Here is a 12,332-nt window from a genome sequence, read left to right on the forward strand (position 1 = left end):
TAGATCCTAAAAATATTTCTATTAGGCCTACTTTACAAACTCCTGTACAAAAGCAATTATAAATAGTTCACATCTAGAAAAAATACAAATAACCTTTAAAATAGAATTTATCCTCACATATACACAGACTTTGTAGGGAAAAAAAAAGATCTTAAAAAGTAAGAATTTTTTGTAGCACCAGCAATTCATTTTTAAAAAAGTGAACATGACAGACAGGAATTTGCTTTCATTTCTAGTTTCCCCAGATTTTAATAAAAAGAGCAGGAAGATAAAAAATCAAATACTGTTGAGAATCATAGAGAAGCACTAAGCAGAAGAGGTTGTAAGAAAATGTTTGGAGGGAAAACCTGTGGTTGAACATAGAATTAGGTCACTTCTGATCCACATCCTTTCCCATCAGTGTCACACTTGAGTACCTGTTACATTTTTCAGTGGAAGCAGAATTACACTCACTCCTAGAACCTGAATCTCCCTGGTAACAATTTTGAAATTGCATTAGAATTAAAGTTTATATCACATTGAGATTGTGAGTTGGAGAGGACAGTGAGCCCTCTGGTTTTTGGCAGGCCCTGTTTTAGCTTTACAGAGTGTACCCACAAACAATTTGAGGACTAGGACAGTGAAGTCAACAAAACACTTTAGCTGGAATTTTTGAAAAATATATTATCAACTTCTAACACTTAGTACATCATTTCAAGAGCATGGCACTGATTCAATTTATTGCTGTCTTTTTTTTTTTTTTTTGCTACAAATATAATTTCTTTTCCAAAAATTTACAACTTCTGTACAAGTATTCAAAAAAAGTGCAAAATTAAGACTTCTGCATTGTGGGTGTGTTTACATCTAATCTTGGTGAAACACAACAAATGGAGTCTATTGCCCTGTCAGAAAAGGAAGCTCCAGTGGGTTACTTGTTATGAATCTGACAATGGAGGCTCCGTTGTTGCCATGGTTTATTGTTGCCATCTCTGTTCCCCTCCACACAACTGTTTCTTAAGTGCTCCATTTTCAGCTAAGAAAAAACAACAATAACAACAACAACAACAACAACAAAAACGGTCCTTTATACATCATTTGAACCCTGACTTGCACAGGAAGAGAAGCTGTCATATAAAGAATCACTCAGGGATTCCAAATTGTCTACCCCAGGCCTATCTGAGCTACTCAAAGATGCCTCTTCAGTTTTTTCTTTTTCTTCCTTTTGTCTTTCAACCGTGTTTAGAGAGTTCTTCTCTCTTTCTAACAAAATCATAGTTTTGCTGTTATATTTATTGAATGACTCCAGGGAAATTTTAGATAATCTATTCTCAGGATCTTCTTTTGTTTCTTCAACTTGTTTCAATTTCTGCAATAAAAAGAGGAAAATATTAGAAACATATTTCTTTGGAAAATCAAGTTATTCTATCCAATATTCAATTATTGTCTGTATAACGTGCAGTTTAAAGGGATAGAGAGAGCCTACAAGTCTTTAACAACCTTCTGGTATAACTAAAGGTAATAATAAAGGCTATTTTAGGGATAAATCAAGACTTTAATCATTTTACTGAGATAAATAGGTCCCGATTTGCAAACCGGTAAAGTGCCACTTAATTTCATTTTAAATGGATCCATTTGAAATTTGTTCAGGTAAAGTGCCTTATATTTCTTCACCAAAGTTTCAGACTCCTCTCTTTTCTTACTAAGTATTAGTAGTTGTCTTGTTTTTAAATATGGATAAAGGATTGAGTTTCAGCCAGAAGTTGGGGTTATATGGGGGGTGGGGTGGGCAAGGCATACAATCCCTTAAATTGCCATGGGAAACATTATCATATTTCTGTTTTCTCCCTTTATGAGCCCAAAGATATTTGAAAGAGATCTCCAGGTCTGTGGGTGTAGATTCTAGAAAGCCCAAAGGTGGGGGGGGGGGAACATAGTAACACTTTTGCCCATTAGTAACCTCTCCCTCCAGGAGGTTCCAGTAATACCACTCTAAATGGGGATATTTGTAGGATGCTACTGGCAGTCTCCAGGACTTTATAAAACACTGCAGCCATATTCAATAATTATCCTAGGTGAACTCTATAAACATGAATATATTCTATTGCTCAAGTGGTTCCTAAGGTCTGAGATGAGAGAAGAGAGAGGTACAGATACAAAAGCAACACATGTAGACGTGTTAAAGCCACTAAGGCATTTCCTCTTTGGGCAACAATTCTATCCAAACACCAGGAAAAGGTAGGAATAGGGGCTTAGACATGGTCATGATAGTTACGATTTATTAAGCATCCACCATGTAAAACTCAATGAATATATTTTATCTAGAAGCATTTTCATAGGGGACTTGCAACTTACACATCTTCATTTTAAAGAGGAAGAAAACAAAGCTCAGAGCGACAGAGCTACTCGCCCAAGTAGCAAATGGCAAGAGAACAGGATTTGAATTCCAGGCTGGCTGCCTTCCATGCTCTTGTTCCTATTAAACCATGCTCTTATGTAATAAAAGACAAGATGTCCTGTGTTTTTGTTTGTTTGTTTGCCATCCATATATTGTTCATTTTGCCACCCATATATTCCACTTAAGTAACTTGCCAAACCATCTCAATTGCTACTATCCCAGATTCTGATAGTGCAGTTCTGTTCCCCAACCTACCACAACCCCCACACACATTGTTACAATGCATGCACACAGGCGCAATGAGGAAATTGTGTTCTGATCCAGGGAACAACACACATAATCCAAGCCTATGATTCTCCTTTGCTAAATATGTAATAGAGAAAGAAAAAGATATGTAAGTGGATGCCTTTGGTGTCCTAAGAGCAGGCCGAGACACAGTTTCTCTTTCCATTATGGAAATGGCATAATTCTATAGGAATATTTGAAAATCACCCTTGAAGTAGTACTTATTTCATTAGACTGTTAATGTACAGGAGCATTACTCTCGGAGCTCATTTTCAACCCCAAATGGCTGCTTTGAAATCAGAAGCAAGCTAAGGAACAGATTTCTAGGTGATTACAGAAAAGTGGCTCCATAATTAGGAATAACACCATGCAAAAGCCCCTTTTCATTGCCATGCCAATTTTTAGACATTTCTAATAAAGAATTATACAGTACCATCCTAACAATGCACGGAGAACAGGAAATGCTTTGATGTACCAAATGTAGGTAAGTGAAGGACCTTCACTGCAATTTTCTCCTCACCTGAACACCTTCTCCCTGTCTCTTTATTCAAGAACCACGAGCAGTTTCCTTGCCTATTTCTGGTCCATATGGATCTCAAAGTCACTTAATAAACACTTAATAGAGAAGGGGGCATGACACAGGTGGAAGGTGTTGGTGTTGGTGTTGAGTATATACAGCTAGGTGGCAAGGGGAGCAGGCGAGGCCCTGGAGGCAGACACACCTGAGCCTGAATCACACCTTTCCCCTTTTATTGGCTGGGTGAGTGCCCTCCAGCTCCCTTCTGCAGGTGTAAAATCGTAGGACACACTTTTATTTCAGGATTGTTGGGAGTAGTCGAACTAAAACACCTTAAGACCTGATACATAGTAGTAGGTGGTCAATAAATAACAGTAAGGCAGGATTCTTTTTCTAGACAGTGTTTCCGAAACTGCTCTACAGGCCATCAGCATGGGCATTTGGGAAAGCTTGTTAGAAATGCAAATTCCTGAGCCCCACCCAGACTTACTGCATCAGAGATGCTGAAGCCCAGCAGATGTTTTGAACAAGCTCCCCAGGTATTCTGATACTTGCTAAACTTTGACAATCACCTAGTCTGGAAGAACTTGAAGTCTTGGAAGGAAGATAGATGATAAGTATGACTCAGTGTATTAAGGTAGAGATGAAGACAGAATTATTTACCACTAAAACACCCACTGTGTCAGATATAAATAGTACGTCATGTTTTTCAAATGCTTCGTGCTTGTCAGTTTGTTTCTTCAGCTGGTTGAAACAAAGGCCTATGGAGGTGATGAAAATGAAGGAGTGGCCCATTTTAAGAAAAATCACATGGCTTTCTCAGTCTTCCTTTTATTTTCACAGTTTTTAATGAGATAGTTCTTGACTATCAGAACAGTATCAGTGCAAGAGTGACCAATACAGCCACCTGGCACCTAGCCTCAGTGTTGGGTAGTGACACGGAGTGGTGAGGACTGCGGTCAGCTCAGAGCACGTGCCTGCTCTGGAGACAGAAACAGCTACTTAACATCTAGCTTATTGTCACCATGCAGAAACGTGGGCCCAGATCTTTAGATTTTAAAGAGGAGGCTATCAATGTAGAAGACTATTTGCTTGTGTTTAAGATCCTCTCATTTTTAATTAGTTTGCTTATATTAAGAAAAAAACAAAATAGCAACCCCTCTGCCCCAGCACACTGTATATGTCCAATCGCAGTCTTCTCTCTGTTTGGACTTCTGAGGTAGAGATCACGTTTTATACATTTTATGTCCTGTCTGACCCCCTCCTCCTCCTTCCCCCACCAGCTTTCTCCCCAAAGGCCTTGTCCAGTGCTCTGTCATCAATAAATTCTCAGTGGAGACTTGATGGGTTCAACCTTCTCTGGTTCAACCCTCTCTAACAGTCTCAACTGTTTGCTTGGGTTTTGCCAGTGGTCCTGCCAGCTAAGAATAAAAGCACTAAAGTAGCTTCCTTCCCTGTCTCCAATTAGAAGCACACCAGGCTGTCCTCAACACTGTCTTGTCAGATCTCAGGTATTTTTAAAATTTTGAAGTCCTATAACATTTACATTTAAAATACAAGGAGGGCTTGAGGTCAAACAGTAATGTGCTAATGATGTATCTATCGAGTGGCAACAAAACTGCACATTGGTTGGCAGTGACTGTATGTGAAGGTGCTTTGCAAACTAATCATGGTAATAACAGCATTTAATTGAGAGTCTGTTCTGTGCAGACACTCTGCTAAGCACTTTGCACAGCTTATCTGTTTTCATCCTCACACCAGTTCTGTGGCAGAAGGTGTCACTAGTATCTTCATTTGGGGCCAATCGGGGCTTGAAGAAGTTAGGTAACTTGTTTAAGGTCAGGCAGCAGTACCTGTGGAGTGTGGATTTGGACCTAGGCAGTTTGCCTGCAGAGGCCAAGCTCTTAACCTCTATCCTGGAGACAGCTTTACAAATACCAGCCACTATTATCTTTAAGAGGAGCATCTGAAATAAGGATTACAGAAGAACAATATTAATGATAAGAAGCCCTGTGAAGGTCAGTGTTTGACAAGGATTGTGTTGGTTCCATAAGACATCTTCATTTCTTTCGTATATTCATCTGGATTGTGATCAAACTAATGTACTACATTTGTCACCTATAGGTGGCAACAGTTGTACAGTTCTCTTTCTGGTGGGGCTTTTCACTGCACTTGGGAACCAGGTATGGCTAAACAGGGCAGGGGAAAATATATTTTCATGTTTAAAATACATAGCTTTGCATATTCTTAAAATACTTTTCTGCCTTTCGTGTAACCGTGGCGTTACTGGTGATAATTCAAGCAAGTGGATAGATAGAGTTTGCGGAAATCCCCTGGGAATTGTAACTTAACTAACTTAATTCCTTGTAGTCAAACAGTTAATCGATCAATGAAACCAATCTGCTATGTGACGGACTTTGTGTGAATAACTGTGTGGTCTTGACTCTCAGAGAAAGTTCCACGGAAGAGGGGCTGTGGAAATGATTTTGATTTGTGAATATGATGGAGATATATGGTAAGTAAGAGGGATGGCATTCCAAGGAGTTGCCATTTAATAGGCCCCTGTTGCATCTGTACACCGTTCTGTGTCTACTTTAGGCCCATAGGTCATTGGAATAGTCTCTATCCTTGCCCTTTTGGGTTCTGTAATGGACATAATCACTGTAAAGGCAGAAACGCAGATCATAAGGGGTTCTAAGAGCCCCAACCAGGTTCAGTTTTAAGTACCAGCTCAGTACCTGGGTTATTAATAATAAATAGCTTTTGTTTCCAGACAGCTTTCCCATCCAAGATTTCACTTCACTCTTACATCATTCTGGAAGGTGAAGAGGCTCGTGTTGGCTGTTCTCTCCATGGGGTATTTATGGAATTTGTGGTTCATACAAATTCAAATTCAGGGGAAATTGGACCTGGAAACTCGGTCCCTAATTTTCAACACAGAAATGCATACCATTTTTTTCCAGAGTCAACAATGATCGTAGACTAGAGATTCTGCCTAGACCAATATCCTGAACTCTAGGAAGGATAAAATTGAAGGCTATATGGACCCTCACCATAAGGAAAAGATGGGAAAGATTATATAAAGTGATAGAGAAAAACTTAAATGGTAAACCAGAAAAAAAATATACGCTTAATGACATCAATTTCAAAGAGGTGCATGCTATACATGTACAGCCAGAAACTCCTGCCCATAGGGGAAAAACAAGTCATAAATTCATGAAATAGTGTAATGGATTAGTGTTTTATGATGGAGGCTACTCTTTAATTATTTCAAAGAAGTTTGCATCCATTGATTGTATCTTGAAACTTGGTATGTCTACTACAAGCTGTCAGAAAGAGATTCACATCTTGTGAAATTCAAAGGCAACATCACTCCTCTGCTGGACATTAATCCTTACAAAGAGGACTGGCATTTTTAGCACAAATTAATGTAAACATCAACATAACATAGTCTTATTTCTCTATTGCTGTAGAGATTCGCTGCCAATCAGTTCGAGAAGACATGTGGTAGGAAAATAGCTACGTTTATAAAGTGTTTTTACTATGTGTCATGTCCTGGGTTGAGTGCATTGAACGAATTATCTCATTTAATCCTTCTCCTCCCCATTACTTGCATTAATGTTAAAACACAGGGTAGAGAGGTGTAAATATTAGCCACATACTCCTGGTTAATAAGTTAGGGAATTAGAATTCAAGCAGAAGTAGCCTGACTACAGAACTTGGGATCTTAATCATTATGCCCTAGAGCAGGTATTTGGAAACCAGTGTTTAGTTCCCTGGAATTGTGTTAATTAGCTGTGTAACCCCTCTATGCCTTAGTCTTTACATTAAAGTTTTTAGAATCTTCCTTCTCTGTAAAGCTCTGTGACTCTAAAATATTCTTAATTGGGTGTCTTCCAAGCATCTATTATTGGCACAATAAATAGCTCTCTTCCTCACCTATGTTCTGAACAAACTGAAGAATAAGATGAAAAGGCTGGTGGGAGAATAAAATATCAGCTTCATTAATGGGGAAGCTTACATTGGAGAATGAGGTTTCTAACTGCAAAGAAGGGAGTTTCCTCATACTCATTCTAGAAATAGGCTTGGTAACTAGGAGCCCTGGACTGGGGGCAAGTGTCCTCCCATAAAGCTTACAGCACAGCCAGCCTGACTCCAGAGAGAGGGTGAGAAGAGGGGGAGGTGGGTTTAACATTCCCTGTTCTCCTAGACTTGCTAATTACATAAGCCAGCCCTCCTTCTTTCCTGGACAAGTGAATGAGGGGAGCCCAGAGTTGCTGAGCTCCTAGGAAGTTACCCCCTCCTGGAAAGAGGCACTTGAAATTGGGAAGAAGCGTCCCCACCATGCTCCCTACCACCACCCAACCCTTTTCATTATGTATGGTGATGTAGATTTTAACTAGTCATAAATGCCCCAAGGCCAAGAAGATGCAGGAAGTAACACTGGGGGGGGGGAGGGGAATCAAGTTTATGAATGCTCTGCCACTTAGTTGTCATTAAAAATTATTTTTACAAAGATGCAAAAACACCTCATAGAGGGCAGTAGGTGAGGTTGGGCAGAAAAACCTCCTCATAGGCAAAGAAATAAGAGAGAGGGGAGTTAGTAGATGTGAAAGACATAAGAGCTGCCAGGTGGATGCAGATAAATCTAATAGAGGGGACAGTTTGGCTAATCCTGGACATAGGGTTCATGTTGAAGGTCTGATTTCCCTCATCCCTTTCATGATGAGTGAATCTTGGGCACTGGGAGGATGGATCCATGGCAGAGTTTTGTGTTATGGTCTTGTTGTGGGAATGGAGAAGAGGTATTTTAAGCCAGGGATTCTTGGTTGAAGCTGTGCGCACATTGCAAAGTCTAAGTTAAGTGATATTTGCTGGGGGAAGGCCAGTCTCACAGGAAAAGATGCAGCCGAAGTCATTTCTCTTTTCTCAGAGGCACTAATCTCTTCTTTAATGCCACCTCTTACTGTATTCCTGGCGGAGCTACTTTCTGAGTAAGACATAAAAATAGATAAAATGACCTTTGGTGAACAGGAGAGACCCTCCAGACTTTTCTTGAGAGTTGTGGTGTTAACCCTGTTAACCTGGTCGAATTCCAACCTGGATAATTACTTTCTCCCTGTGCTCAGTTCCTTTTATTACCTCAACTGGACACATTACTCTTCACTTGCCCTTCTGAAAAATTAATGTGACGGATCGGTAATAGAGAACCACTCTCTCCATCCAACAACTGGTCGGGAGATGCGATTCAGCACTTGGGGCACTCTCTGTTTCCTTACTGGGGTCCTGAAGATTCTTCAGTATCTCCAGGGCAAACTGGTTTTATTAGGTGAAAGAGTAATTTTCAGCTGAGATGTGTTTTTATGACTATATTATTAACTATATTTCTGTCCTTTACCAGGATCAATGGCTTTTAGTGACCTCTGCTGGACCCCCTGAACCCAGAGGGAAAAAAGCGAGCTTACTTTTTGGAAGAAAAAAAAAGAAAAAAAAAAAAGGCAAGCAGAGAGAAGGTCAGTAAGGGAAGAAACAGGGTGGCTAGAAAACAATATACCTTACAGAAAGAAAAAGAACTCAGCTCAGAGATAAACAATGGCCCTGAGGACATTTAAAACTAGATCCAAAGGGCAGTAGGAAAGAGAAGCCATTTTATCAGAGAGATCAGAAATGCTCCCATATATGGAAAATGGGGGAAGATGTGGGGCCAGGTGTGTCAGTGGGAAGAGAAAAAAGGAACATAAAGAAAATCACAAATGTAGCTCATGGCAGATTAAGGCATTTGGAAGAGGAAAGGCCTGTCATTATAAGTTTGACTTAAACTACTTTATGAACATGCAAAGGACATGTTTGTGAGTTCTGTGAACTCTAACATTAGTGCCATCACATGCCCATTTAAAGTCATACTTTTTGATTTTTGTTTTCCAGGTTGTGGATGAATCCACAAATGTAATTTAAAATGTAGGCTGATCACCTTAAGTAATGCATTTGATGGGATCAATATTGTTCAATGTCTCCAAAAGTAAAAACCTGCAGTGTTTTAAAGTGACCTAGAATCGGGATAAGGATCCAGCTCATTGATAGTGGCTTGTGTAATTAGCTTAAGTAAATGGAACATGCTAACCTCTGTTCTTAGATTCCTTTTTCTTCTTCTAGCACAATAATATTAACTACAAGTTTTATTCAGGAATGAGAGTTGTATGCTGTCTGTGCAGCATAAAGAGCTCATGAACTTCATCAGAGGAAGATACAGCATGAAGGGGCCATCTGTGTATTCCAGCACCAGATAGCTATGTTTTCACTTTGGACTGATAGATCTGAGGCTGCTCTAATAAGAACAAAAATACTCTTATTTGGAGGATGATGAGTGTAAAAAGGTTATACTAATTTTTCCCCCCATGGAAGTTCTCCGTCCAAAGATCTCCAATACCATCATAATGGTGATCATCATAAAAGTGTATCTGAAAGTGCCAAGTTTTTATTACAATGTATTCTGTGAGGGCCAAAGCCAGGGAGAAATATTCCGTGTTATTCAGTAACTGAAAATTGGCAACCTGAAATTACTTCTAATGGAATTTGGTAGACCATTTAAGAGCTGCAGTACACCATGGCAGCCAATCTCTTAGGCACTTTACTACAGTCATTGAGTCCAATGGGACTGTACAGTAAGTTCATCCAGGAATGCACAGATATTTGTACATGTTAGAATGTTCACTCTCTTCATATTTAAGCTATTCATCTCCTAATGCAATTCATGTTTCAGTAGGACTGGTCAGCCTTCCCCTTGGATGCAGTTATTCCCAAGGATATGTGACATATTGAGTCCTAGAACCAGGGCAACTCAGAATCAGCAATTTATTGATCCTTGTTCTAAAGAGAAGATTCCTTGGTGGCAATTGTTCTAAAGATTTAGGAACATTAAGCTTTACATTCTGTATTGTATTCTATTTTATTGTGACAATTGTAAGATGCTCTTATACCTCATTACCCAGTAAACATGAGGGATCCTAGGATGGAAGGATGTGCTAGTTGGGACAATGTCAGTGGAACGTGCTTTCATTCTGGATTCCATCCCTTGCTCTGCCACAGTATGACAGCAACAGTCATTACCTCAACTCTGTACCCAGATCTTCACGAATATTTAAATATGGATTATGCTGCTCTTGCCACATCACTTATTTATTTATCTATTTATTCAACAGATATTTATTGGGCACCTAATATGTATTACATGGTATTCTAGACCCTGGGGATAGAGTGGTATACGAGGTAAAGCTACTGCTCACATGGAATGTACTTTGGAAAAAGTCTTTAGTATCATGTCAATATAGAACAAAGCTTCAGATATTTTAGGATATTAACCCCTGAGAAATGGGCTGGAATAGTCTATCCAGCCTGCTCTTTGGCCTAATAATGGCACTTTAGAACTCAAATATCTTGTCAATCTCAAAGTTGTGGCTGTGTCCATTTTACCCCAATCCTAGTTTGGAATGAATGCCCTCAACTTGCTTAGCGTCTTTTGATCTTCTTCCATTCTTAGTCTGTAACAGCTTTTGTGCAAAACATTTTTCACAGGTTAACTAATTACTATTTCCATTCACCTTTCTTAACCACCCCGGGCCTAGTCATCTCCTAAATTCAACATGCTTAAATGAGAATTTCTTCTCTTTTCTTCAGTTCCATATTGTTGCCAATGATAACCAAGTTTTACAACCTGATCCTTTTTTTTTTTTTTTGTTATTCAGAGATACTCATTCTCTTTCTATAATAACTCATTCAAAGGATCTTTTCCTCTATGAATTCCTGGCCTAAATGTCCAAATTGTCCATTTGACTCTGAACTTATATCCATTCTATTTTATAGGCTGTTTCCATATCAATGTTCCACTTCTCAATTAGATTATATACTTCTTGAAGCCATGGACTAGATTTTTTTCTGCTTTCTTTCTCAGATTCTGACACTATGCCTTGTATCTCTTGGAGTTGATATTCATTGCATATCCATAAAGGTAGTCTGTATTAGATCTGTTTTTACTACACCATTTCCTCGGGACCTCATAGACTTGACCAAGTTTTCTGTAATGTCTGCTTTTCTGTGCTGAACATGTAAAATAAGATCATTTCAGATGTTCACATTACTTGTGATAGTATGGCCCCCAGACATATTAGCAGGGGCATGGCCTCTTGGATTCCAGGTTAGCATCACGAACCAGGATGACCCTTGCAATATTGGATGTCTGACTATTATCTACTTCAAAAAAAGCAATCTCCTATCTGCGTCAAGGGCAGAGACATGTGCACTCACACACAATGGCCACGCTGGTCGGGCAGCTGTGCTCTGAGTCAGCCTCTCCCTCCTGAACCCCGGTGGGTGTGGCCAGAAGTTGGGTGACATGGCAGCTGCCATCATTTCCTGGAAACCCAGGAGTGCTAGCCAAGATAATAAAGCTTCTCGGGGGATGAAATGTTATTAAAAAGAACAGGCCCATGATAGATGGCACAGACATTGGCTCTCTTAAATGCTTCCTTCAGCCAGCGAGCGCTGCCTCACCTGATCTGAGCCAGTGGCAGGCAAGGTGCTCAAGTTCAGATTCTTATCTCCTTAAAACAGGGGTGGGGGAGAACTTGGTGATGGGAGTTACAGTGTGAACATGAAAATGATGACATTCTTAGGGGCAGCAACCAGACTGACTGTTGAGGTGACAAACCCACCGACGTTACTGGGTATATCAAATCAAGAAATTAAACTGCATGGAGATTACATTACAGGTGCCTTGGTACAAAATTCTAGAACGAGGCAGCATGCGGGAGGTTTCTGTTCTGTCTCTGCCACCTGTAATAGATTCAGTTGGCAAACTGACTCCTGCATTATAAAAGGTATTCTCTTCATAAACCACCTAGGCTGGCTCAGTGCGACTTTATGAGGTTTAATTCAGCTATCCACTACAATAAAAAATAAACTATTTTTGTCTCACATGCACAAAACAATTTAATTTTTAAATTAATGTAAAAGCAAAAGGCGCCTTGCTCCGAGTGAAGCAAGTTTGCCCCACACAGCTGTGTAAACAGAACTCGATCCCTATGAGAATTAAGTGTGGATCAACAAAATCAATAGTTAATTGTGTAACTCAGGGTCTTTCATTTCAGATCTAATCTGTAA

The 12,332-nt window shown here is 39.6% G+C and overlaps 1 protein-coding gene across 1 annotated transcript in view; it reads right to left on the reverse strand.

Moving 5' to 3' along the window:
- NCKAP5 (NCK associated protein 5) overlaps nucleotides 1-12,332 on the reverse strand; it is a 729,314-nt gene that overhangs the window by 803 nt on the left and 716,179 nt on the right. The window contains exon 19 of the mRNA XM_042948658.1: nucleotides 5,030-5,142. Within this exon, the coding sequence (XP_042804592.1) occupies nucleotides 5,030-5,142 (113 nt within the window). The remainder of the gene's footprint in view (nucleotides 1-5,029; nucleotides 5,143-12,332) is intronic.

Source organism: Panthera leo, chromosome C1 (assembly GCF_018350215.1).
Source record: "Panthera leo isolate Ple1 chromosome C1, P.leo_Ple1_pat1.1, whole genome shotgun sequence".
Lineage (NCBI taxonomy): Eukaryota > Metazoa > Chordata > Mammalia > Carnivora > Felidae > Panthera > Panthera leo.